The following is a 27,537-nucleotide window of genomic DNA, read 5'->3' as shown; positions in this document are numbered from 1 at the left end:
ACATACATATATACATATACATACATATATACATATACATACATATACATATACATACATATACACACACACACACACCGTATATATAACTTGAGTGTTAAACTGACCCGTGTGATCTTCTCGGTGCCTGTGAGGCCGTGTTTCTCAAAGTGATTGGCCAGGTTCAGGAAGGTGCGTCTCTCCAGGTATTGGCAGTTACTGAGGATGATCAATAGACGCTGCTCCTATACACACAAAAATACTTGTTTATACCTTTATACTTGTGAGGACCCTCGTAGACGTAATGCATTCCCTAGCCTAGCCTCTGACCTTAATCATCACAACTACATGCCTAACACCAAACTTTGACCTATGTGTGACATCAACCCTTAGACACCCTTAGAAGTGCTAACCCTCAAACAGCCCTTTGAAGTATTAAGGACCGAACAAAGTGTCCTAATTGTCCTAAAATGACCTCCATTTCCATGTACGAACTTCTTCCCCACTCTTTACTTTCTAAAAATGTCCTCACTTTTCTATGTGTCCTTAGCTTACTAAAATGTCCTCATTCTGCAAATGAACTGACTGAAATGTCTTCACCTCCTAAAACGTTCTGTCTTTTCAAAAATGTCCTTACTTTTCAAACTTGTTCTCCTTTTCCTTAAATGTCTTCGCTTTACCAAAACGTCTTCATGTTGCTGAAATGTCCTCACTTTCGAGGTCTTAAGACTCAAATTGGTACTCACAAACAAGTAGAACACACAATAACGCGCACAAAGAATCGCACACAAACACTGTCAGTGTACATTTTGACAAGCACAAATGATGTTGTCATTGGCAGCAATATATTTTTATATATTTTTGAGACTGCTGAACTAAATATGAGACTTCAGTGGGTGGATATAACCTGATATTTATCTAGTAATGGCAGCCAGGTACTGTTCTCGTTTGTTTGCGGCGTTTTCTAGTTTGCCAACCTGCCAAACAACTAGATTTCATATCAAGAGTGTCACCAGCCTTAACATTGGTCAGCTGCACTCAATCGAGTCTCGTTGCCTAACCCCGGCTACGCATAGATTTAGGCTGGGGAAACCCCCATCCGCACCTTGCTCCATTTCCCTTTACAAGAAGCACTCTACACCATGCTCTTCCTCCTCGTCCTCCTCCTCCCCTGCGCTTAACCCCCTTCGCTAACATCTCAAACAAGTTACAGGAAATGAGGACGTATCTGCTTCTTGTCCACAACCAGGAAACAGCCTGATAACATTTCGTGGTTTGAATGAGTGAGACATGCGTTTGGACTGTTGTGTAAAGGAGAGAGCCCACGCTTTGGTGACGCTGCCAGATGTGGGCTTTCAGGTGTATTAACCCCAAACAGTTTGAAAGGAAATAATAAAATAAACAAAAAACATCACGCTTACAGATGTTGGACTGAAGCCTTCGTGAACTCGAGTAAACCGATCTGGAGAGGACAGGTCCACTGAAATGTTGCTGCGCACACACACACACACACACACACACAAAGAAAGTGTTCGTGTCAGAGTTAAGCACACTATAATCACAGATATGGAAAAGTCATCCAGATACTTACTGAGATGTATCAACATCACTTTTGGTGCTCAGCTGCTCCAAGCAGTTTATGAAAGCCTGCGTTGAACACATGAACACAGTGGTCAGGCACGGTGTGAAAAACACATGCCATACTCATAATCTTACTCTACACGATGAAGTCGCTCACCTCACGACTGAACTAGATCTTAGGTACATGAACACAAGTAGGGCGCTTCAGTGGATAGTGTATATAGTGCAATAGTAGCCAATTCACTGCAACACATGACACATCTTGGAAGTTAACTGAATGTCACACTGTGTGCAAGTAAAATCTCAGTTATAATCTGTGTCAGACTAAATGATAAAGTGCTCCTGCTTCTCTTGCGAGTTCTTCTACTTGATTATTTACACGTAGTCTATCTTGAGAGATCTCGTTTTTCAGAATTTATTGAGTTACATACTGCTTTCCGGGCTTTTTGTGTGTCGGTCAGACATCCATGATAGAACCATATCTGTCATTTTGGCTGCAGGCTGACAGATCTTACCTTCATGATGTTCACACTGAGCTCTGTGGCCTGGTCCTGGACCTGGTCTAACAGCAGCACCTAAAGAAAAGACAGTGAAACACATCAGAGAAGTCCTACTATCCTATTCAAGACGCTGTGTTAGTCTCTGGGTTTTGTGTGAGCAATCACTAAACATTCTCGGGGGTTAATTGGCAGTGAACATGTTCTTCACCACAGATGCAACAGTTGGGACTGCAGAGAACAAGATTTGATTTGATTACGCGCTATGTTATGTATGTTAGACATTAGATGTGTGATAAAAACAAACGTTTCTGACTGGCCAAACAGATTGCATCAGCAACCAATAAGTTAACTGAGGAGGCTAAAGCTGCGGTTATGATTATCATACGACTACTTCTGCTACTTAAGTGTATTTGTGTTGATGATTGCAGCTGATTATCTTACATTGATTTCTCCAGGTTTGATCTCCAGGGGCTCTTTGATTGACTGCAGCATCTGGACCATGCACTGTTCAAACTGTGAAGGCTGCAAAAAAAACATGACGAAGAGAGTACAACAGATATCGGTGTGTATCTTTGAGTGTGTACCTGACATGTGACTGACACTTGTTGGAGTATGTCTATCATTTCTCATCATGATATGACCTACTGCCTTACCAGGCTGGTGATGCCCTCATTATCCACGACCCAGTCCTCCTTCTCAGCGAGCCTCTTGACATCTGAGTGTACAAAAAGCACACATATGAATCGAAAGGGTGACTGGTGTGATCTCACAGACAAAAAAAACAAACATATGTAGTGTGATCACTTTCACACAGGGTCATTACAAATGAAAATATAAACAGAATTAAGGGGTTTCTGAAGGAAAACCACAACATGATATAAAATCAAACTCTTTCTGACGAGACCACAGTGCAGGGGAAAGTTAAGAGAAAACAAGTCACTCTTCTCAAAATGACCATGCGTAACCACAAGTGAAACCGAGCATGTCTGGTTTTAGTCTCATAACACTTTCTACATTGCTACCCTGGAAGCCGTACTAGGTAAAAATTGACAGTTGAGGACACTGACCGCTACTCAACAGAGGAATGCAGCGAAACAGATACACGCAGTCCTCCCCTCACCTTCTGTAGTGTGCAGCAGAGTCACAATGAGGCAGTGGACTCTCAGGTCCAGCAGCAGATCCTGGATCACCTGCAGCAAGTCATTTGGGATCTCCAGAGCAGACAGAGCCTCATGACAAGCCCTGGACAAGAGAGGCAACAGAGTGAGAAGAAGAGAGAGAGAGAGAGAGAGAGGGAGAGACTGAGGTCATTAAATGGTATGGCAGGCATGGAGTTTTAAATACCTGCATACAAGCATGTCAGAACTGCATGTGATCAATGAGACAGAGATTCAAACCTGACGGTGTGTATAATTTGTGTGAGCCAGGCTCCAGTGAGCTCCGTCTTGTTCTCCCAGCCTCCATAAAAGCTCAGCTCCCCCTGTGGGAGGGTGGTGGGGAGAAGAGCCCCCCGAACGAGCTTCACCAGCCGATTGATCATCTCCTCGATCATTTTCTATAACACACACACACACACACACACACACACACACACACACACACACACACACACACACACACACACACACACACACACACACACACAGCGAGACATGCAAACAAGGTCAGGTGGCATATATTTTAAAAACAACTGCGGAGAGTAAGAATCTCAAAATATTTTTTCCCACAACGAAGCATACTTTAAAATCATTCTGTCTCTGTCTGGCATTTTTCTTGGATTTTTCCACCTGCCCAGATTTCTCTCCAGTCTGCAGAAAGAAAAAACAAAACAAGACACACTCATGTTTAATATCATCTGCAAATTTAAACAAGTCATCCATTTGACAATAACTTTTTAACGACAACAGGTACCCGAAACAAAGCTTGGAAATTGCACTTATATGATATTAATCTTAATTACTCGGCCACCAGGATGAAGATCAATGACTTGACCACCAGGCCAGTTAATATATTAACGGTGGTGGTTCATCATTTTACCATTTAAAGTATATTGCAATAAAACTTTTGACTTTTTTAACATGAAAAATGTTGGATTTTTGTTCAACATATGATATGTAATGTTCTGACGCTCGGGGTTTCTCAATCAAAACAATCACTAAAAACGGAATTTGTGGACATCGGGAAGCAGCGTGGGATCACGGGAGTTGTTGTTTTCAACACCACTGCAGTCATTGCAGTCAGCCTCTCCTGATTAGGTGAGAAGGATATCAAACTATCTGAATGGCTAGTTACCACAAACAGGACAGTGTTTGTGATTAGGGTGAACCCAGCCGTTGTGCGTTACAGACAGTATCTTCCTTTCTTGTCACTGTAAAAGCTTCTCAGGTATTTACCTCACTGAAAAGACTTCCGTTAACATAAGAGATCCAAAGCTTCCAGAAGTTGGGCAACTGGCCGATGACCACATCTGACAGCTTCTCCACAAACTGCACCTGCTGCGGGGTTTCAAAGCGCCAGGCTAGAAGAAAGAACCACACACACACACCGCTTTACACAAACCCACTACAATATTTATCCATAATATACTAGGAGTTGATGGGAAACTTAAAGAATGAACTAGCGAACCACCCTAACTTGAAAGTGTAATTCAAAGAATCTAATCTTCTTTAACTTCCAGGCACACTAGGCAGTCACACTGCCGTTCCCATACGCACACTTATATAATGTGATTCCCCTAAGCACTGCACAGGGCAAAAAGTGTTACACACACACAAACAAACAAAGGCACACTCAGAGTGAGCCGCAGACAGGGAGGCCCCTCCTAATTCACCGAGCGTGGGTGAGTTATGACTGTGGTACGCACTGCTGGGTCGCGGTGTTCGGAGGCTGCCCCCTCTCTTCAGAGACGCGGTATGGCTAAGCCTGCCGAGGGCCGAAGGACGGGTATCCCCCTCCTGGTCCAGAGCTCCGACACCCACTGACAGACAAAACAAAAGGAGGAGAGGGGGGGGAGAGATGAGAAATGAACTCTGAGGGAAAAAGAAACACATACTTCAGATATCAAATAATCAAATAAACCATTTCCATAATTCCACATTCCTCAATAAGCTCAGCAGGCTTTCACACCAAACAATCCTCCCTCGCCCCTCTCGGCCTTTCTTTATTTGTGTTCTGATCCATCTCTGCCGTGGCCCGCAGCTGGGAGAATGTGCCCTTGTTTCCAGGGTGGGGAAACAGAGTGGTGGGCTTTGTGAGCACCGGGGTGAAGTGGGTTTACAACGGCCCCACTGGGCTCAGTTTACGTCTCATCCTCAAGACCAGAGCTCCACTAGATGGCAACAGGGAGCTTTGCAGCAGCAACAAATGAGAATGTATTTCTGCAACCACACACTCGTATCTTGGCTAGTGAGATCAATTTAGTTCAGGGAACCTACGAGATAACTGTAGGACAACAGAAGACGGGGCGAAAGTTGACAATCAGGAATGAAAGAGAAACACTGCAGTGGTGAGAGGGGATAAAACCTACTACAATGAAAATGAAAGAGAAGTTCGTGCAACGCTGCAATACGCCTACGTGTAGTTTGTCTAAACGAATGGAGACAGATGGCCACATTTCCAAAACATGTGTCTGACACACACAGAGAAAAGTCTACTGGTGAGTCACGGACAGAATGCAGTGTTTAAGCGAGTACTGAGAAATCCCCAACAAAAAGGAGCAAATGCGGTTGAGCCGGCAGTGCACACAACCCAGCCATCCAGTCTAGAAAATGTAAGGAAATTCTCGATTGAGTCAGATTATCTGTAAACACACACACAGCTTTCTCACATCACACACACACACACACACACACACACACACACACACACACACACACACACACACACACACAGCCCATATGGAGTGCACAGTCCGTCTCTGTGATGTTTTCCTCTCTTTTTACGGGGATGAGAGCCACTGTTGATCCAGGTGTCGGCTGAATCCCCGGTGTCCTCAGAATGCACAAGTGTATGTGTGTGTGAGACAGTTTAGGTGTAAGCAGGGCTGCTTTAAGTGCTCAAACTATTCATTATGCCGTTTCTTGCTGAAAGTCTGAAGGTTAAAATTTCGGATTCGCTGTCTATGTGTGTTGAAGACGCTGAAACAATGTGGCTCTGCTCACTTCCTCATCAGGTCTGATGAGTTCCTGTTCCCCAAGGGGTCACGGACCCTGACCACACACACACACACACACACACACACACCTTACTGACTCCTGTTAAAATGTAAGTTATTTCCCACGCTACAGATTACATAAAACTCGTTCTCTTTTACTTATTTTCATCTCAAAAGTCAAAAGATTTTTTACCCACATTCTTTGTACTAAATGATCCAAAAGGTAAACCACTGACCATCATGATGTATAGTAAACAAAGGTCTTTTGAGGCGCTGACAGCTGAGAAGATGCATCTGGTGACTAAAAGTAAAGACAAAATTGGGCATGAAGTGAAAGTGGGCTCCAGGATCCCTTCCATACAGTAAAAAAGCAGCAAATGGTAAAACTACCAGCATTTGCCCTGCAAATCACATTAAGTTTAGATTTTCAGCTTGTTTTTTGAACCTTTGTTTTACTTTGTTTTTATCCACGTTTTAACAGATTTTCAATAAAAAATAAACTGATAAATTCCTGGATTTCTTTGGGGATAAAATAAAACTTAAAAAAAAAAGCAACCCATCCTGCACTGATACACATGCAAACACTTGATAAACATGCTAGTTGAAGTGTAATAATTAACATGTTTCCCCTAAAGTGGTACTGACTGAGTCTAAAATCACAACCGCATGTTTCCCAGTCAAATGTAGAATCCCTCTAATTGTTCACTGACAAACCCATTTTCCTACGAACAAAATGTCCTGCTAATTGTATTGATATTGGCAGAAGAAGCGCTGTTCAGGAAATAAGAACACTGCAGTGTATAACTGAATCGGGCAGAGTCAGATTGCAGCACCGGGGCATGATGGGAGTGTTTAGACATACGGAAGCAACTTGCTCTGCTATGCTTCCTCACAAGAAAACTGGAACTTCAGGCTTTTGTTCCAACAGAGATGGATGGCTCTATTTCACATTTATGGCAATTTATAGTGTAATTGATGGAATCCCAAATGCACCAGAACGGCCTCTGACCTCATATTCTGGACTCACAGGAGAGAGAGGATATGACATCAGTTACTGCAGACTTGGCTGATCCATCACAAAAGGCTAATCCCTGCCACGTGTGATGCTGACAATAGCATGAAAAAAGATGTCTTTTAAATGAACTCAGCTGGTAAATGTGATACGAGGAGGAAGAGGAGGCTGCTAGCAGAGCGGTAGGCTGTGAGGTACTGGTATGGGGAGATTCTGGCTATTTGAGAGGAGGGGTAAGGGTGGTAGAGAGAGAGAGAGAGAGAGAGAGAGAGAGAGAGAGAGAGAGAGGGAGAGGGAGGAAGAGTGGGGTCAGGGAGGTGTAGTGGATGTGGTTTTCTGATGGTGGCTGTTAAAGGGCTGCCTGGGTGGAGTGATGTTTCAAGAGGCACGGGTTTCGTACTTGGGCGAGAGGTGAGCAGAGAAGACCGGGGATGGTAAATAGCTACCAGGTGTGTGTGTGTGTGTGTGTGTGTGTGAGAGGGGAAGAGGTGTGGATAGAGGGGCTCCCTGTGTGACAGCAGAGGGGACAGGAGACAGCTGGCTGTGGCAAACAACGAGAGTAGAACTGACAGAAAAACAGAGGCATTGTGCGCAAGTTTCTGTATGTACGTATGCTATCATCATTGTCTAGATGAAGGCCATCCTCACCAGAAAAATGACAGTGTTGGTCAATTGTTTAAACAATTCTGGGTACCACGTGGAGGTTTTGACCCGTAGTCATGCAGAACTGTGTTTATCTATGAGAAAACGCCCCAGGGTACCTTTAAAATGACCCAAATTGCCATTTTCCTTAAAAGTGGCCTCATGTGGTTGTGCAAATAATGACTGTCCTCTCTTGGTGGCAGAGGCAGCGGGACGGTTTTCATACCTCTGCAGAAAATTCTGCGCAACGGGGTCGGGGAGGAGATCGACGGTGCTGACTGCAAGTTATGTCCTGCCTGCAGGAAACAGTCAAGTTTGGTTTATTTTTAATATGAAGCTGATCTTTCTCTCAACTTAACCAAGTAGCTTTAGTTGCCTAAACTCAAACGGAGCTTCACCATAGATGTGGCAGATCAGGAAACACTTGTTTGTCTTGTTTGGAAAAGTCATGTCGGTCATTTTGGAAGACGCTGACAACTGACTTGTTGTTGTTTTTTTTGGTATGAGGACTTGTTGTGCACAGTAAATGTGTCTACTTATGCGGTGTCAGACTTGCATTGTATATTTAATAGTGTTTAGATATAAGGTTTCTCTTGAAGTTTATTTCATGTCTCAGACTGTTATATTAAAGTAAATAAACTGTAAACGCAGATCTTTGCAAAGCAGCAATTTTCAGAATAGTTGGGTTGCAATTGATTTGCATGCAATTTTAGTTTCACTCCCTGCCACATGTTGCTCAGCTGTGGAATGCATGTGTGGACTGAAAAGGGGCCATCCCTGACATGATGATCAAGCTGATATTTAACTGTTGAGAGGCAGGGAGCACACCAACCCCCAGATCCATCAAGCCTGAGCCCCGGAAACCACTGTTACCCTTAGCATTAGACATGTTTATGTTCCAGCTGCACTATGTGAAGCAGCCACCCACTCACAATGTATTTGTATGGGTGTCTTTGTGGGAGTATGGGTGTAGAAGTGTGTATGTGTGTCTAAGCGTGGCTGGCAAATCGCTGTTCTTCCTGAGCGGACGGTTTCACGTTCACATTTTTTCTGATTTAACAGAGGAACAGCTTAATTGGGGTTAATTGTTCCAATCCATCCGTGAAGCTGTGTGTGTGTGTGTGTGTGTGTGTGTGTGAGCGAGAGAGAGAGAGTTTGTGTGTGTGCAGTAACATGTCAAGCCCTGAAACCCAAATTCAAAGCCAATGCTCCCTCACTTTCATCTTATTCATACGTTCATAAAACAATAAACATGCGGGCCTCGAGCAGAGCAGGGGAAGGCGGTGACGGAGAGGGGAATGCAAGCAGAGAGCTGGTACGACGGAGAGGCAGCTGGCCTTCCCTCTGTCCTCAGCTACCTACAGACCCACATGACATCCACCAGCCGCTTGATTGGAAATGCTAAATAGGGGCTTTTTCACTTCATGTGTAAAGCGAGTCATGTCAGACGTGTGTGTGTGTGAGTCACCTCTCTGGCCGCTGATGAACTCATCTCTGCAGTTTTGCATCAGCTGCAGGATCCACTTGTGCTGAGCATAGATGCACTGCCATGCTGGGTCACCTGGAGCGTGCAGGTCAGACAGGTACCTACGCGTGCACAAACACACAGGTGTCAAAAATGTACATAAAAAAAAAAAAAAAAAAAAAGAAGGAAAAAAAAACCCCACAGCTCTTCTGCTGGCTTGCTGGTGCAGTAGACACTAGAGGAGACCAGAGCAAAACACCAATCACGGCAGAATCTATGAATTTTATCCACAACCACTTCCGCCTCTTATTTATCTCTCTACCTCTAATCATCACTCTCCCAGGAGTTTACTTCCTGGGTATCACTCAGTGACCTGTGGGTTGTCAGATGACGCACTCTCTGAGCTGTGGCCTGGCTCCCTCTACTGTTGTCCTATGAACTACCGACTCATTTGTTTCTCATTAGGTGGCATCTTTCAAAAGATTGAGCAAGACTCACAGGCATAGAACGCACACATGGACACAGCTCCCACCATCCACGGCAAGAGTAAAGAGGAGCCGAGTGGGCGTTCAGAGCCGTGCCTAATGCAGCAGGATGAAAGATGTTGCCGTGTGGTTGAGAACTGGTCTCTGTGATCCTGACAGGTCGGTCTTAACAATAATAAATCGGGAGAGACCACAAGTACGAATGGGCAGAGGGATAGAGGGGAAAAAAAGAGGGAAAGAAAGGCAGGGAAGAGGGAAAAATAGAAACAAGATGACGGGACAACAAAAAGCTGAGAGGATTAGTGAACAGGCAGACAGAATAAAGCGGATGGAGGAGGAAGTTCTGGTAAAACGATGAAACAGATTAGAAAAATGTCTTTAATTTATATTTCCTGTACGCAGAGATTGTGTGACATGTGTGAAGAATAAAAAAAAAAAAAATACTGCTTCACATGTAGATAATGAACCTGTTGTTGACGACTGGGAGGAATACAGACAGATGGTATGAAATAGCCATCGCAGGATTATAAAGATGTAAGGAGACCTGATGTATCTCTTCTGGTCGTGCAGTGTCGATGGTGTCTGCAGCAGTTTCTCCAATAAGAGACTCCTCAGAGCTCCGATCCTCATCTCAACCTCAGCATACACTACAGCAGAGTAACAGGAAAACCATTGTATTCAATATAGAGAGAATAATTGAATTTCATTTCATTCATTTATTTATTGAGGAAAAAAATGGGTTTACCTTTTTTGAAAACAGGGACTTCAGTGTTGCCAAAGAGAGATTTGGCTTTCTCATAGTCATTGATCACCACATCATAATCACCCTGACAGAGAAAAGTCAGTTCAGTTAATAACGCAGCTCAGTTTTTTTTAAACTCAACAATCGTGACACACATTGTCTATTTGAGCCTCTCTAGCTCCACCCTCCCGATGACAGCAATCCAAGCTGCGCCTTAAAACTACAAACATACTGGGGATAGACGTGGTGCAGTGGAAGACTAAATCAAGAAGAACTTTGAAGGAACAATTAGTAATCAAAAGAGCAGCTTCACAATAATCACATAATGTCCAATGCTGCTTTTTCTTGTAGGGCTGTGTGAGTTCTCGAAGCAGCTTGAGACAAAGACAGTTTAAAAAAAATAAGTAAAGTGACTTGAGGTGAAGTTACATAAGGTTTTATGACGATTGTTCTGCTGGGTTCTAATAATAACCAAGGAATATTAAGCCACAGGACTCTCTGTTCACATGTCTTTAGTTGACAATGTCCTGCTATGACAGATACATTTAACTTAAGATTACTTCTTATCAACACCAAGATTTAAACAATAGCCTCACAAATAACCAGACCTAAACACTTTATTCTAAGGGTTTATTCTAAGGTCTGAGGAGTGCAGACTGTAAAACAGATTTTCACCTCCTCCATCACTCAGAGAGCTGAAGGCTTTCCCCTCTTCATGGATGATCCAATATCTCACTACACACAGCTAAAATGGGAGCAGGTTTACAGGTTTACTGGTGTACGGGGCAAAGGGAAGCTGTATATATTTCGTATTTGGCACTTAATATTGACACATCAGCTGTTCTTTCCACTGTTATTTTGTACATGCCTGTACTATGCGGATAGTACCTTTTGGATATTGCGTTCAATGTTGAGTGGCAGGTTGAAGAGAAACTTGAAACGTTGCAGGACGTTGAGTGCATTGCGTGTGGAGTCAGCTTTGTCTTTCCGCCCCAAGACCTCCTGGAACAGAGTATCTGCAGTATCACTCGCTCCTACGAGGCACACGGGGAGAGAAAGTATGAGTGAGAGCAAAAGAGGCAGGAGCAAATGAGAAACTGGGACACTATGAAAATAAATGTTGATACCACATTTCCCCTTTAATGGCGGTCTCTGGCTTTCTTCCTGCTCTGTATGCTATCGGACACAGTAGAGTCGGAGCCGCTACGGAGAAAGTGACAGCTATCTTTTATTCACACAGCTGAGAGGAACTTTTGCACGGCCAACTGGCTTCGTGGGTGGCCTCGGATGTTTCGTCAAATAGGAAAAAAACCCCCGACTTCTTCTAATCAAAACAGAAACCCCAACCCCAAAACTAAATCCTTGAAGGAAAAACAGCATGAACGACTGAACAGAGGAAAAATTCTCATTTTTCACTCGCCAATATGAGTTGTCATGAACAAATTCTTATTTTGTGATTGGCTGATTGGCGCTGCGTGTCTGACGTATGACTGATTGGGGGGTGAGCGGTGGCCTGGACCCACTGGGCCACGGGGCCCACTAGTCTGGGGGCTGTGGGGATGAAAGCTACGTCCGGCTTGGTGGTTTGTTTACTCTCGACTCCGGGAAAAGGACCTGCTTATTGACCCTCCATTAGAGGAGTCACATTATCATGTATGAGATGAGAGGGTGGGAACACACGATCTGCTGAGGGATCTGCCTGTTGAACCGGGGCTGATCCAAAAAGGCGACTGAACATACACACAGGGTGCATGTGTTCTGTTAATGGACGGCATAGCAGTGTGAGATAAGTTTGGCGGCACGGAGCGTAAGACTGTCTCGTCTCATAATCACTTTGACCCTTTTGCTCTTTGAGTTTTAATTTGAATGTGTTAAAATCAACCAAAGGACAGAGCGTAAAAAATAAGTCAAAGCAATGTGAAGGGAGAGAATAACAACACAAAAAGAGCTCTTCATTCGAAAGAAGGCAATCAAACAATGGATAAAACTGAGTTTAAAGGTTTTAGTTTTTTTTAAATGTGTTTAAAAATGTATATAGGATTTGAGCGTGGGCCTTTGTTCTCGCCCTTGCGATCACTATGTGCCTTGAGTTGAGATTATTTTGTCACACGCAAAAGCCCTGAAAAACATTGAAAATTGATGACTGAGTGCATCTGTGATGTCAACTGAATTAATGACCTGGAAGATTTCCCTCTCTGAATTGTATCTTACGTAAGAAGAAAATTGTAGGAAGTTAAGTTTAGCCAAAACGGTGCAATGATTTTAAGGGGTCGGGTATGAAGACCTTTTTTGGAGGAGAAACATTTTTCGAAGGGTTGCTGAAAATGAACTTGCAGAATGAAAAGTAAAGCTAAATCAAAGAATGATAAAGGATTGAACAGAAACAAAATAACGTACTTTTGCTAAGTGTACCAATAGATTTAGTTACTTTTTTATTGACAAATTCAAGCTGTTCTTTTCAATGATAATGTAAAGGACACTGCACTGCAGGTAAACTCAAATCTGATTTCTCAAACCAGCTTGAGATGAAACACACATGACATCAGCTATCAATGCATTAACTGGATCATGAAAAGGGGCCTTTATGTGCCAAGAGGATGTGTTCTGGGGGAAATGTCCCAAAAACTAAACCTGCACATTAGTAATTTCTCTTGGGGCTGAATGAAAAGATGCTTACTGTTGAGGATGTTTTCTAGTCGCTGGGTCATCGATCCCTCCACTCTCTCTGTGCCATCAGACTCCAGCCTCTGGTGGATCGCTGCAACACAACAGTCAGTATCAATTGTAAAGGACTGTGATGGACAACACACTGTAAAATCCACCTAAATAACAAATCAGGGAAATATGAAATATTAGGATGTTTGAGTTGGGAAGAAATGTGGAAAAAGCAAAAGAGCGGAAAACGGTTTTCCACGCTGCAGATTAATCAACGCGTGCAATCCCCGGTGAAAGGAACATTTTCAATTTCAGGAACCGAAGGTAAAACAATAAACAGGCCCTACCCCAGTGATAGATGGGAGATAACCTCGCCGGTTCTCCGCCCACAGATGCTGGCATTGAACCTACCCCCCCTCCTTGTGCCTGTTCCCACGCAGCAGCAGTGACCTTGCCCCAGCGGTAACTGTACTGGATCAATTCACCTAACCAAAGCCATTAACAGCACCGTTTTTGTGGTCTTGGGACATTTGGAGCCCTTTGACCTGGAGGTAATGTGAATCTAAAATGTCTCAACTCTCTGAAAAATAACATTTGGGAGAGCAGAGCTGAAGGTCTGGATGCCAAAAATGAATTGCTGCTAAGGGGGGGGGGGGGACTCTGATGGCTTGTATCCATCACTTAGCATGAAGAGCTTTACGCGGGAGAGGGAATTCGAAAAGAGGGAATGAGGGGAGAAAACAGAGAGAGTAAAAGAGGCAGAGCGAGTGGTGTGGCTACCCCAGTGAATAAATAAATGGTGTGCAGTAGTGGGCAGCTGGGTGCTGAGAGCTGCAGTGTGGGTTTATTGACAGAGAGGAGGAGAGGCAGAGGAGGCTTAGGAGACCTTGCCATGCATACTTGGGGAGCGACTCAAATATGCAACAGGCAGACATCTCAAGAATGAAGTTAAGAGACTGAAACATGGAAAAAAAGAAAAATCTATAACGAATGTCTGTTCTCTCCACTTCCCTGTCTTCCTTCTTCTCCCCACAACTACAAATGCTCGCTGTTAGCAGAGCTTGGAGACAGCGGAGGGAGCGGGAGGCAAAGTGAAGGGGGCGAGTTCTGTAAATAAATATGTGGGTCCGTTCTGACAGACAGAAGCCTCAAGGCAGGGACTGAGGTATTCCTAAAACGCACTGTTCAAACATGCCATTGCCTAATCAGTACGGACGTCGCTGGCCCTCTCATGGACCTCTCGCTGCTCGCCCGGCCGGCAGCAAAGGCAGCCAGATCGAGGTTAGGACAAAGGCACGCAGACGTGGACGTGTATATGGGAGAGCACAGGATTGATAGGGCTGGACACACAGGAAGACTAAGACACACATACACACACTGCAGGTCTGCTTCACGTCTCCCCACTCCCCCTTGCCCTGCTGCCAGCTGTGTGTCCTCTGCATCTGTCACACAGTGAAGGGCTGATGACGTCACAGCTAACCTAAACATCAGGTCAGAGTCCGGATAACACACGCAGCCAGGACCTGAGGAAGAGCCGCGGCTCCCGCTTCACTTCCTGGAACCATTGAGGGAAAAGAAAATGAATAAGATTAAAAATACAGTGTCCCTGGATTCTAAAGCTGGAGATGTTTTGACTCCTGCCGGGGCTGGGGGCTCGGGGAATAGGCCCTGGGAAACTGGCATTTTTGGAACACGGTAGCCGTTCCGTTTCCTGCATCACTGGGAGAGACTTCCTGTTCACACAACAATGAAAAATCTCAAATTTCAACATTTTTTGTAGAAACAACCCCGAACTCCCTGACAGACTGTCAGTCAGTCAATCAGCCAGGGGCACAGCTCAACTCGTCACTGAGGCGCCACCATCAAGCAGTCGCCAACACCTTTCACCAGTCTGTGGTGGTTCACATGGAGCGCTTACAGGACCACTTGTTTCTTCATCGCAAAACCAAAGATCCTTTCTTCAAAACAACTACAATGTGATATCAAACAAGAAATCTGCCAATGGGGTACGCACAAACTTTTCTTGAAACTAGCATAAAAATCGGACCGCTACGAAACGAGAAAGAACAACTTGATATATTTGATTAAATGCCCATTTGGCCTCACAACATACCTCCATACTTTCTGCCCCCAGTAACTACATCATCTGAGGTACAATGAGTTTAAAGTTCTAACCCGTGTCTTCATGTGAACCCTGTCTGGCCCTGAGATCCCGTGTGAGTGATGCTGCATTACTTTTCTGGCTGAAAGCCTCAGATATACAGTATAATGCAGTGAACTCTAATCTGCCCGGATTTAGGGTTAAATTCCAGCTGATGCAAACCCCTTTTAAAATACACGCAGTCCTGATTATGATGCATTGGAAACGCTTTGTCTTCATTTAAGTACAGAGTTGTCCACCCACCTTTATACATACTGTGATATTCAAGTTAAAATATATATTTTAACAACATCCCTTTTTTACTCTTCTCTCTTTCCTCCTATATTTGTATTTTAATTTTTGATTTGCTTAAAAGCTGTTACACAATGAGATATGGGCTTGACATTTTGAACTATTTTCCCCTTATTAAAAAGCAGAAACCCTGCAATTCATGACACTGCCATTGGATTGGTCAATCTGGTCGATGACACATCTGCCTAATAAGGTCAGTATCGGGCCCCATATCTATCTGGTGGTTGTGACCGGATCCTTTATGCGCCAATAGTGCCATTTGGATAAACGCTTCTGCTAAAAGCAGGGATGTTGATCTAGAAGCAGCTCTTTCCTAATACCGTGCACATCTTATGAGGCCATGCAACTTGATAGTACACTTCTAAACAGTCCTTTGGAAGCTCAAATAATACAACCCCAGCATAAAAAGCTGGCTGGAGCTCCCAGTCTGGTTTCTCCATTTGCTCCAAGTCAACATTAGCTAAGTAATCCAAACAGGACCGTCATTAACACGATTTGTGGATTGCGGATGCAAAAGCCTAAACTGTGTGCTTAAAGGTTCATAGTGCATTAAAAAGAGACATGGGATTTTGTTTTGCCATTTCTGTTGGAGATGATTAGCTATACTGGAGAGCAATTAAGAAGCAATTAGTGGGGACAAGAAGGAGAGGGAGGGAGAGAAACCCCACGCATATTGAAGTCCTGCTATTTGCTCTAAATATTTTCTATCCGCCTCATTTCTTTCCCCAGATTTGGCTTCCCCTCCTTGTTTCCACCTCGCCGGCAGCAGTAACACTTGCGTTAAAAAGTAACTCCAGACTTCTATTAAAGTCATCAATAAAAATCTCACATGCGAGCAGAAGTGAAAATAAACAGAAGAGGAGACCAAAGTGTCTTGATGGTGATTGAGAGGGTTGGAAGCACGACAGCAACTTCTGAACAAGGAGAACACACAAGCACCCTGTTGAATCCTTTTCTTCCCCCCCACAGCTAATTTCTCTGACATTTTCACAGCTACATCTCAGGTGAGGTTCATTTGGATCAACTTAGAACAACAGAGACCAGCCAAACACCGCACAGAGACAAAGAAAGGAGTCACAGTTGCTCAGACAGATGTGCTAACCGGGCCCGGCCGTGAGCTGTTGCAGAGCGGTCTCGAGGTGGCTGGCGGAAAGCAGCATGTCGGCTGGTATGTCGGCTTGGCTGATCCTACCTAGTATACAGAATATCTCCTCTTGAGCTATCCATTCTGGCCTACCACTTCATCTTTTAATGACTGGGGAGCCCAATCGTGGCCGAGAAAGGATGTTTTGGTGCTGTAATAAATCTTTCATATGATATTCGACCTTTTCTTCTTTCATGTTACAGAAGTGACATCATGTCAGTGAAAACCCAGTTGCCAATAAACAGGAGTCTAATTCTGAGATAAATTAATAAAGATTCCAAACAAACAGGTGTTTGCAAAGCAAGTGGTTCATCTCATAATCATCTTCTATTCAGGCCAATACAGTGAATCCCATCCTGGCTCACAGGTCATAAAGCATCATTGTGCCCTCTCAGTTCACAGGTCACTTAAGTCCATCCATGGTGTATTGCTTCCTCCGTCTGCAGAGACTGTACACGTCCCATTGGGGCAGTGGGCACCCAGTAGGCACGCTCAGTCTGAACGTGAGAATGGCTGCGCATTGTTCCCATTGGTCATATTGGGTCTGTTATCAGCACTATCAGTCCTAATACTCTGGCCTGCATTGTGTTGGGCTGCTCCGTTTATTTAGATTCAGCCACTAACAATGAAAACATAGCCTCTCTCCCAACCGGGGCACAAACATACGGAAAGCAATAATAATAATGATGGAGGCAGAAAAAGTGTATGTATAAATAGTAAGGGGAAGTAACTGAGCGGCTATGGCGGGAGGAGAGCGTAAACAGACAAAATTATGAATGATGAAGCGAACAATTGATTTGAAGTACCTGGCAGAGGGACAGCAGTCAGTCAGTCTCTGCTAACTTGAAATCGTCTTGGCATCTGGAGGTTAATTTAGCCAAGTGTGCGTGTGTGTGCGCGACCACTTCCAGGCTCTGGGGAGACGAGAGTGAGACTGTGTGTGACAGGTGAGAGCTGATCTCATTTTGATGAAGGTGAATTAGCCGTGTTGTGGTTGGCTGGTGAAACTGTAATACGAAGTGGAGGGTTTTCACACAGCGTCCAAATGAGCCTCTTTAATCAACCGCTGCTAAACCGCATGTGAAGGGGGGAAAAAATCCTCACACACACACACACACACACACACACACACACACACACACACACTTTCCAAAAATCAAAAGCTCTTTTCTGAGCAGAGATGAAGAGTGATGATTTGGAAGTTTGTGTATTAATTGTCGGACTTTTGGTGCAATTCCATAGCACACAAAAATGTGTTAATCCCTCTCACCTGCCAGAGCGTCCTGGGCCTCAAAGAAGGTACTGAGGCCTCCTTTCACATAGGCCAGACTGCCCTCATTCTTCTTAGTAGCCTGCTTCTTCAGATTATTGGCCGCAAGCTTCAAATTCTCAAAGCTGAGGAAACAAAATGATCATGCCATCATACTAAGGCCCGAGACACTATTTGTCTAGTCAATCAATTAATTTAGTCTTTACAATGTAACATTCTGAAAAAATTGTTCAAGATGATGTCTTTAAATTGCTCAGATTTTTTATGTTAAACATAGAAAAGCAGCAAATAATCATATTTAAAAAGTCAAAACCAAATTCATATATCTCAAACGCAATCACACACATTGGGCCAATGTGAGAATGTGTGTGTGAGTGTCCCGAGTGAGGCTTCCTCCGCAGGAAGAAACAGTCACCCAGCAAGGTCCAAACAGAGGCCCCTGGTCATGCTGGATCCTGGGGTCTGGGTTACTGGAAGGCTAAGCAGGGGGAGAGGAAGCCAGGAGAGTCCAAAATAACTCTCCTCTGCCCTGACATGACAGTCAACGAGACTTGGGGCTTTTAGGTCAGCGGGCTGACTTGTCTACATACTGAACTGTTCTCGGAAGGACCAAATGTGGAGACACAGCCAAGACACATTAACCTCAAAATGAACGTCATAAACCCAAGCACGACAGATTCTCTGTACATTTTCCCCCGTGCATTCCGTCGAACTAACTTTTTGTTATGTCACAGTCTGTACCATAGGGCTGCAACTAAAGATTATTGTCATTATCAATAAATCTTTTGATTATTTTCTCCATTTGGTCCAATTGATGTCTTCAAATATCTTGTTTCGTCTGACCAACAGTCCAAAAACTAATATTTACAGTTTACTATCACAGAAACAGAAAACATCTACATTTGAGAAGCTGGAACCTGAGTGTTTAACTAATCAACTATCAAAAGTGTTGCAGATTAATTTCCTGTTGATTAACTAATCAATTAGACTAACTGCAGTTCTACTGGACCATAATCCTGTGTTCAGGTTGGTGAGGGTATAAAAAGTAATGTCTCTCTGGCAACACAAGGATTTTCCTCACCTGCCAGCCAGGAGCTTTACTGGAACAAACCATTAGGAACGTCTGGCTCAGTGACCAGGACGTGCCAGACTCCCACTTTGGTTCATTACTGTACCAAGCCAAGCCACAGGAAATGAATCCTACACCTCAGTTATGACTCAGTTTTTTGTCTTTTGTGTATCGTGTCTCGTTACTTCAGTTGAGGACAGAAATATGTTGTTGGGTTGTAAATTATAACGCATGTTTCCGGAGAGCTTCGGTAAAAGGGAGTCTTTTTTCCACTTTCTTTTTAAGAGTTATGAGGGATGGTAGCTTAAGATTAGTGATAAAAAAAGGACCTACCTGGAGCCCATGTGGTTTTCCATGAGGTACCAGGTGGCAGAGAAGTTCTCACTGGTGAAGTCTCCACTCATTCCTGGAAATGTCAGCTCTATGTCTTTCTGTGGGAGTTTGCCTCTGAAAGAAGACCGATAAACAAAGATGAACACAGAAAAAAAGGACAAAGAAGAGCTATATTGTATTAAAAGATCTACAACGTACAGTATATAAAATACAGAGGATAAAATCATGCAGTACAACTGTAATGACGCGAGAAATATAAATGTAGAAATATATGAATGACAAATTGTGAGTGAGAAGGGATTGGCAATATAATTGTGTAAATTGTGAGATCATATTTTTCTGTGATGTTGGGGTCAGTCCTTCCAGCAGGGGGCAGTGTGCAGCCGAAAAGTACCCAGGCTGGGAGAGCTTGGCGTGGGAAGTGCAGTGTGAGATGCCTGGGTGCCCCTGGAGGACCCAGCACTCATTAGGGATGCTTGATCTCTGCTAATGACCCGTGGCCTACACAAACCAAACCCCCCCCACACCACCACCACCACCCACTGTGCTGCTACACATATACACACACAAACACACATGTAGAAAAATCATCACACGGGCAATACAGTATTATGGTCCACGGTCTGTGAAACAAAAAAAAAAAAAACATACACTTGGTGATGTATGAATATTATAACTGCAGGCAGAGATCTGTATCAGATCAGAGTTCATCTTTTGGAAGTGATTTAAACTCTTCCATTATTTTCCATGGGATGAAATTCATGCTCAAGTATATTGCTAAATGAAGTGAGTGCATTTAGTGTAACGTGTTCAGTTTGCAGAAGACACAAAGTAGATCGGTTCTTAGTTTTTTGCTATTAAAGCTTGGAAGTTCAGGGTCATCAGGGGTTCTACAAAATCATTATTAAAGCAGTACACCTCTGGCAGAGACTGTGGCATGTGTACCAAATGACCAGATGAAGCAGTTTCCTCTCCAGTCCTGGATTGGTTATATATATATATATATATATATATATATATATATATCATGGAAAATGTATCACTCAGTTTATGTGTTAAGTCCTTAACTCTGTTTTCGGTGACTTCAAACTGTGTTTTACTTAAGTGGGTTACACAATTAAGTTTAATCTAGTGACTTTTCAATCTCCACTTATTAATCACTTACATTACATCTAGGCCAAGTGTGACGTTACAAACAGCCGGTGCAAAAAACATCTACAGCTGAATCACCACCCGGTGACATCACTATACAGAGATGCGCACAAGAGCGAAGCAAACAAACATCTCCTCGGATTAAATACATTGAGGAGTATTTGGTTCTCAAACTGTCCCTGTATCAGATCAAAATGTTACTGTCAGAGAGAATTGTGAAGGCTATTCACGCTGGAGACAAGTGAATGGTCCAGCCTGTTTATGGGGGTCTCCTCTCTGGCCACGAGCGGTCACTTGCCCCCTGGCCCCTCTAAACCAAACAAACACTAACCCAGAAATGCCAGAACCTGACATCCCAAAACTATATATATATATATTACAACTGCTGCACTCCCTGTCCGGCGCGTGGGAGGCAGCACCCACGCTGCCTGCTCCAAGGTGGTACACAAACATGTGTGTGGGTCGCTGCCTTAGTTCTTTCCAAATCCCTTTCTATCGCTGTACTCTCTGCTTTATACACAATTATTCTGTTTCCACTCCCTGTGAGCGGCGGTTAGAGGCTGTTCAACCATTGCTGTGTTGGCATAATATTTCAAACGCCTGCATATGGGGAGAGTTTGTTTCTGTTTAGGGATGTAAACCATGACTCAATGACTAGAGCGTGTGTTTACGGCGGTGTGATTGTGCTGCGTTTTTTGTGCGTGCATTGGTGTGCTCTCTGGCTGTACTTGTCTATCTCGATGCCCAGTGGATTGCTGGGTCGCAGGGAGAGGGGGGAGATGCCTTTGTTGCGGTCGGTCCTCATGTCGTAGTAGTTCATCTCATCCACCCACACGGCAGACTGGTCCAGAATACCTGCAGGACAGGAGGGGTGAGAGGCACGTTAACGAACACCACATCACAGATGTGCACTCACACACACACATACACACACACACAGACTAAACTCTGTCAAACATACAAACAAGCACATTTATGCAGAACCACATCTTATATTCTATGTTTTTTATCTATTTAATGTCTCAACTTTGTTTCTCTGTATTGTACTTGCACCAGTGCAAATTGTGTCTACTCTTCTCTGTGCATATGTCATCTATTACATGTCTGTACTGTAGGTCCTCTATAGGGCCGAGGAAGCTCAACGCACTTTAGAAACTAACTGCAAATAAGCAAAAAAGAAAAGTAAATGAAGAGAACATCTCTTCTCATTTTGACAACACACGCATTGCATTCAGGAAAACCTGGAAATAAATAAAACAAGCAATTTGACAACACATACGCATGAAGAAATGTCCTGTGAATACAGGAGTGCTTCAAGTCATACACAGAGACATGTACATTTATTATATTCTGCTCTGTTATTTTATATATTGAGCATCTTTCATACTTAATATTTTTATGTTTACTCTGTAACTTCGTTTGCTGCTGCTACAAACAAATTCCCCCCCGGGGATGAATAAAGTATATATCTATCTATCTATCTAATGCTGTGTATAGTCAGTATTTTCAGAAATATTGGAGTCATGTTAATCCTTAAATAAACATTCTTAGCTCATTCGAATTCAGCAAATCCCATCACACGACCAGGTGTGTTCATCTGTTTTTGGCGGATGGGTTTTTCCAATTTGCTTGTTTTTCATCCATTTGGCATTTGTTGCCAAAGTGTTGAACAATACTTTTTTTATGAGCTCAAGTTTGGTCTAATTCAATATGTTTTTTAAGAACATTTGAGCACACAGTAGGATGCCTCTGCTGTTGCTCTTCCTGTTAATACAATTTTGAAAAAAAAAAAATAAAAGATCCTTTATCAGGGTTGCAAGAACAGATGGTGTCAAACAGAAAGTAAAGCCCTCTGGAACAAACTTCAAATATGGGCATAATAACCTTTATCAGCAGCTATTTTGATAATCAAACAATTGTTTTTCTTCATTGTTTCAAGCCAAAACGCTGGTTACAGCTGCTTAAATCTGAGGATTTGTTGTATTTGTTGGTTTGAAAAAATAAAGACGTCACCTTGAGCTCTGGGAACTTGTGAAATGCACTTTTTATTATTTTCTGACTAAACAGATTATCAACTAATAATAAAGAATTAAAAAAAAAGATTTAATCGCTAATATAAATAGTCATTAGCTGCCGCACTAGTTGCAACTTTTATCTGCTCATGTTTTCCAGGCTAGCAAATAAAGGAGACGTTTAGTCTCGAGAGTCTTACCAATCCTCTCTGGTCTGATCAGTTTGAAGGAGACTGTGGAGGTGCCCAGACCTCCAGACTTCGTAGTAACAATGATCTCTCCCTTGTCGTCTTTGGCAGGACCCACGCGGCACACTATCTTGCTGGCTGACATCCACTCGGCTGTCAGCAGGCAGTTATGGCCGCAGATCGACAGACCTGAGACGGAAGAGAAGGGGGGCAAGGTGAAATAGGTGAGAGATACAGCCACAGAGTGACAGCACAAATAAACAACATGGAGCACCGACACACACACGGGCGATCTATAACAAGAGGAGCTCACTCAGACAGATTTGGCTTCTATCAGCAAGTTTAGTCAAACTGTCACCAGGGGGGTCAAAGTTGAAGTTGGGGTCACGATGGGTGTGGGTGGCCGTGACCTTCCTTCCTCTCACTCAGCTCCCTTAAGTTAACGTGTGTCACTTCAGTGCTAAGTGGCCCATTACTGGCACAATGTGCACTCTGCCCTTACATCTGTCGTCCTCTTTTTAAACCCTCTTGAAAACTATGTGGACACTAGAGGACAGACGCAGGGATTACTTTGACAGTTCCAGCCGAGGGGATTAAGAAGCTTCACGTGTGTAAAATCTAACATGATAAAAGCCTACGAAAGCTGATGAACAAATAGCCCATAAAACCGTGAATAATATGGCAATTAGAGCCCCATTTCCTGCCTCTGTTCTCTACTGGCCACTTTGTTTGAACCTATACGCACTCGCTCACATTTGTGCATATCTAATTGTCTAATTCCAGGCCTCAGGGACATTCATGGTCAGAAATAGACCCGTATCACTGGCCAGACCAAGGCTTTCCAAGCATGGAGCAGTGCGCGAGTCTTCCAGAATCCCCCCCACCCCCTCCACCCCCTCCACTCATTGGCGAACATTAGGGAAAATATCGGCACAGAAAAAGGTTGACGTTCAAACACATAATGAGAACAAGATGGAGGTAATCCATCTGTGTGGCTCATGAAAATAAAACTAAAAAAAGACACACCAACAGCTCTATTTTCCCATTAATGCATGTTGATAATCTCTTCAGTTTCTCAAACTAGGCATAGAGTATCTAAATATTTACAGAAACAAACATGTTGCTGCAGAGAGAGTTGGCAGAATTGCCACAGAAGAAGCAAAAGTGAATTCCATTAAAACATAATATCTTAATATTAAATTGGAGTTTTTCAGTTGCTATTTTAAAGTTGCTGGACCGTTGTTGTTTTTTTAAAGACTCAAATTAAATATTTGTAATGGTACAAAAAAATTCACAAATTATGTATCTCAAATTATAAATATACAATTAAATGGTGAAACCGATTAAAAATGTTTGCTTTGTGATAATTCTGGTAACTTTACAAAAGAACAAACTTCTGATTAAAAAAATACTTATACTGTCTTATAATGCAACATAAATTTCAACATGTATGAACACAGCCTGTTTAAATTAACAGTTCAATTGTATCTACAAAACTAAACTCAAGTTTAGCCGTTTTTTCACTCAACTTATTAAATTGTCATGAAAATGAAACCTAAATAGTGAAAAAGTGATGAAATTCTTCTTCCAGGGGGGGAAACAGAATCGGGCGTCCTGTCCATTTACGTATCATATAAACAAAAATAAACTTTACACCAGCCTGTTTAAAAAAGGGGCCGCTGTGGTTTGTTGACGGATAAGTTAATAAAATCAGTTAATACGTCTCAAGTTACAAAATATTCGACGTACCTAGAGAAGCAAGGATATGACAAAAATAAAGCTGCTATATATATTCAACATCAATGTCCCTCTTTTTCAACAAAAGCGACGATCACAGAGATGGAAACGATGAAAATCATCACCAAAGAATTAACATTTACGATAAAACAAATAAACGTTAATTACATAATGTGTTGAAATATTACACATCTGTGTGCTGATCTGAGAAACATCTAAATACTGTGTATTTATCTTGATATATTTATTGATAAACCTACATACATATTTAATTAGGAAAGACGAAAGAAAAGATAACGGGTAGGACTGTAGAGGAGGAATATGAATGTCTTCATGTCCCCAAGAAAATCAATATTACTGAACAGAAAATCATTTAAAAAAAAAAAAATCAAACAAAGTTAGAAGCTACAACATTTTACCAAGAAAGCTGCGTGTGTGGTTCGTCATGTTGTTATAAATGCATTACCGATGAGGTCGACTGGGCCCGTGCCCAGGTTTTCTCCACGGATGGTAACTTTGGTCCAAGCCGCGCCCTCCTTGGGCGAGATGCCGGTGACCAGCGGGGGCTGACGGGCACGAGACATGGTGGCCTGAGGCAGAAGGGAACACTGGGTCGATCAGCACCTGGACCTGGAAAAGAAGACGTATATAAGAGGACACGGAGAGTAACACAAAACTCAAAAATAAACTCCATACACTGACAGTTCAGCTAACACATATGAACAACATCTTAGTGTTAAAACAAATAAATAAATAAATAAAGGCATAGTGAATACAATCATTAGTTAGAACCCTGGAAGCTTATGAATATATAATATAGGCTAATTTTAGCTGTAGAAGTGGACAGACCAAACAAAACACCTACACCCAACTGTACTATCTGCAGTAAACAATATCCACCAGATCTTTATGTCAACATGCAACCCTAGCTGGTGAACAACGTTCTCCTGATCATAATGAATACGGTAAAAATAAAATATATATTGTTGTTTTCTTTTAAACACAAATATTCCGATTTTTTGTTAGCAAAATCCGAGCATTTGGCTGGCAGCTAGTGTCAACTGTCCCGCCCTGTCGGTCTCCAAACAATGTATGCATTGCAGCAGTTATCTCTCAGATAATAGGAAAAATAGAGAAGGGAGCCAAGAATGAAGGAGCAGACAGAGAGCAGGGAGGAAAGGAAGAATGTAAACCTCACAGCGAAGGATAAATAAACCTGGCCTCCCCAATCATTCCGCATAAGCCCACACAATACAGTGCAGATTATGGTACCAACGAAGAAGCACCCATGCAAATCAGTTCATGTTGGGGCTGAGCTAAAAAGGGGAAAGATTCCAACTGAAAAATTGAAGGGATGTATTTCCGCAGCAACAGATGTTTACTAATAAATTAGTGCCAGGTCTCAAAAGGAGGCTGACCAATCTGGACTCTCAGTCTGAGCAAGTCTTCCGCCCTTCTGCTCCGAAGCCAAAACACGTCCTCCACCAACAATGCAGGAGTTCACATGGACCGGACCTGAAGACAAGCTCACGGCGGTAACCCTTTGTACGGTTATATGGTTACTAATTAGATGTAGGCGTAGAGCTGAGGTGTAAGAAGACTCCAAGTGTCAACAATGGAGCTAATGTCAAAGGAAATCAAAAGCAACGGAGCATGACATTGATTAGTCTACTTGCTGGAGAGACTTTCCTGTGTTTCAACCACTGCAAGCATCAAGAGCCATAAACCAGGGCAGCTGCAGCTTTTTTTCTTTCATTATATTAATCACATATTCTATAAAATGGTAAAAACAAAATAGTGAGAAATGCAAATCACAATCTCCAAGAGATCGATTCATCTTTAAATTGATAGTTTGGTGAAGCCAGCAGTCTGAAACTCAAACATATTTTGATATAAATTATATAAAACAGAGAAAAGGAGATAATCCTCACATTTGAGAAACTGGGAAAAGCTTAATAAACTACTCAAACGATTAGTCTGTACTGTATCTGTAACCCGAAGGGGGGCGAGACCTCATGGGGGCTATGCCTGATATGCAGAAACGGTTACAAGAAATCAGATTTTTACATATTACGTTTTTATTTACATTTGAAATAAAAAAAACTTGTATGTTGCACGACTCTTCAACGCTATGAACCTGAAACAATTATCCAAAATTCATCGGGAACTATTTTGACAATAGTTTAAGTCATGAATGCTGAACATTGCTCAGGTTTCTCATCTGTGGGGATTTTCTACTTTTGTTTATCGTTTAAGTAAGAAGTTGCATTCATAGTGAAGTCCACTGACTCTAGGCTGCAGCGCCAAATGCAATCACGAATATCTCATTAAATGGACTGCATTTATACAGCACTGTTCTACCTTAACAAAGCGGTTTACAATGTTCCTCTCAATCACTCATTTACACGCACATTGATATACCGATGGTACCAATCCTCTTATGTTCAGTTTTTTGATGACACGGTCATAGAGGTGTTAATTCAATTATAGTTTTTGGCCATGAGGTCAGTGTTTTACTGAACTGCATTATATTCAGATATGATTTTAAAATTATGTAAGTAAATAAAGGACAAAAAGGCCTTTCAATACAATGCAGTCCAGTACAACACCACCTTTAACTGCGACCTCAGTAACACACCGAGTTCAATTAAATGCAATTTACTTTACACATTTTCAACAACGTCACCAAAAACTGATCATTATAAACGTCGTAACGGTAGAAGTCATAGCGGAGCATATATTCAGTTGTACCTCAAAAAGTGTTCAGTTGAACATCTGCCTGTCTAAGTAAACGTCACAAGACTTCTGAAATTGTGGGAAGTGGAGAAAAGTATGGCACAGCAAAAACACACAGAAGCATTAAAAGCTACAGTGGGACCACAGCACATGTATTGACATAAAAACCTCCTAGAGTAGGAACCCCCCCCATCACCCTGACATCCACGAGTTAACGAGAAAGCTCCAAC

General features: G+C 42.7%; 1 protein-coding gene across 2 annotated transcripts in view; it reads right to left on the bottom strand.

Moving 5' to 3' along the window:
• exoc2 (exocyst complex component 2) overlaps positions 1-27,537 on the bottom strand; it is a 55,868-nt gene that overhangs the window by 22,001 nt on the left and 6,330 nt on the right. For both annotated transcript variants that reach the window (XM_031869659.1, XM_031869660.1), the window contains exons 2-22: positions 25,038-25,201; positions 22,847-23,023; positions 21,363-21,489; positions 19,483-19,596; positions 18,081-18,205; positions 13,237-13,317; positions 11,448-11,593; positions 10,563-10,644; positions 10,362-10,464; positions 9,336-9,454; positions 4,924-5,037; positions 4,454-4,578; positions 3,800-3,868; positions 3,458-3,615; positions 3,181-3,302; positions 2,714-2,775; positions 2,502-2,582; positions 2,076-2,135; positions 1,571-1,626; positions 1,401-1,470; positions 108-224 (exon numbers count right to left, since the gene is read on the bottom strand). In XM_031869659.1, coding sequence (XP_031725519.1) covers positions 108-224; positions 1,401-1,470; positions 1,571-1,626; positions 2,076-2,135; positions 2,502-2,582; positions 2,714-2,775; positions 3,181-3,302; positions 3,458-3,615; positions 3,800-3,868; positions 4,454-4,578; positions 4,924-5,037; positions 9,336-9,454; positions 10,362-10,464; positions 10,563-10,644; positions 11,448-11,593; positions 13,237-13,317; positions 18,081-18,205; positions 19,483-19,596; positions 21,363-21,489; positions 22,847-23,023; positions 25,038-25,155 — 2,226 coding nt within the window. In that variant the 5' untranslated portion in view covers positions 25,156-25,201. The remainder of the gene's footprint in view (positions 1-107; positions 225-1,400; positions 1,471-1,570; positions 1,627-2,075; positions 2,136-2,501; positions 2,583-2,713; positions 2,776-3,180; positions 3,303-3,457; positions 3,616-3,799; positions 3,869-4,453; positions 4,579-4,923; positions 5,038-9,335; positions 9,455-10,361; positions 10,465-10,562; positions 10,645-11,447; positions 11,594-13,236; positions 13,318-18,080; positions 18,206-19,482; positions 19,597-21,362; positions 21,490-22,846; positions 23,024-25,037; positions 25,202-27,537) is intronic.

The sequence above is a fragment of the Anarrhichthys ocellatus genome, unplaced genomic scaffold (assembly GCF_004355925.1).
Source record: "Anarrhichthys ocellatus isolate YVR2014 unplaced genomic scaffold, GSC_Weel_1.0 scaffold48, whole genome shotgun sequence".
Classification (NCBI taxonomy): Eukaryota; Metazoa; Chordata; class Actinopteri; order Perciformes; family Anarhichadidae; genus Anarrhichthys; species Anarrhichthys ocellatus.
The sequence above is the reverse complement of the archived record's forward strand: the minus strand, read 5'-3'. Positions and strand labels throughout refer to the sequence as shown.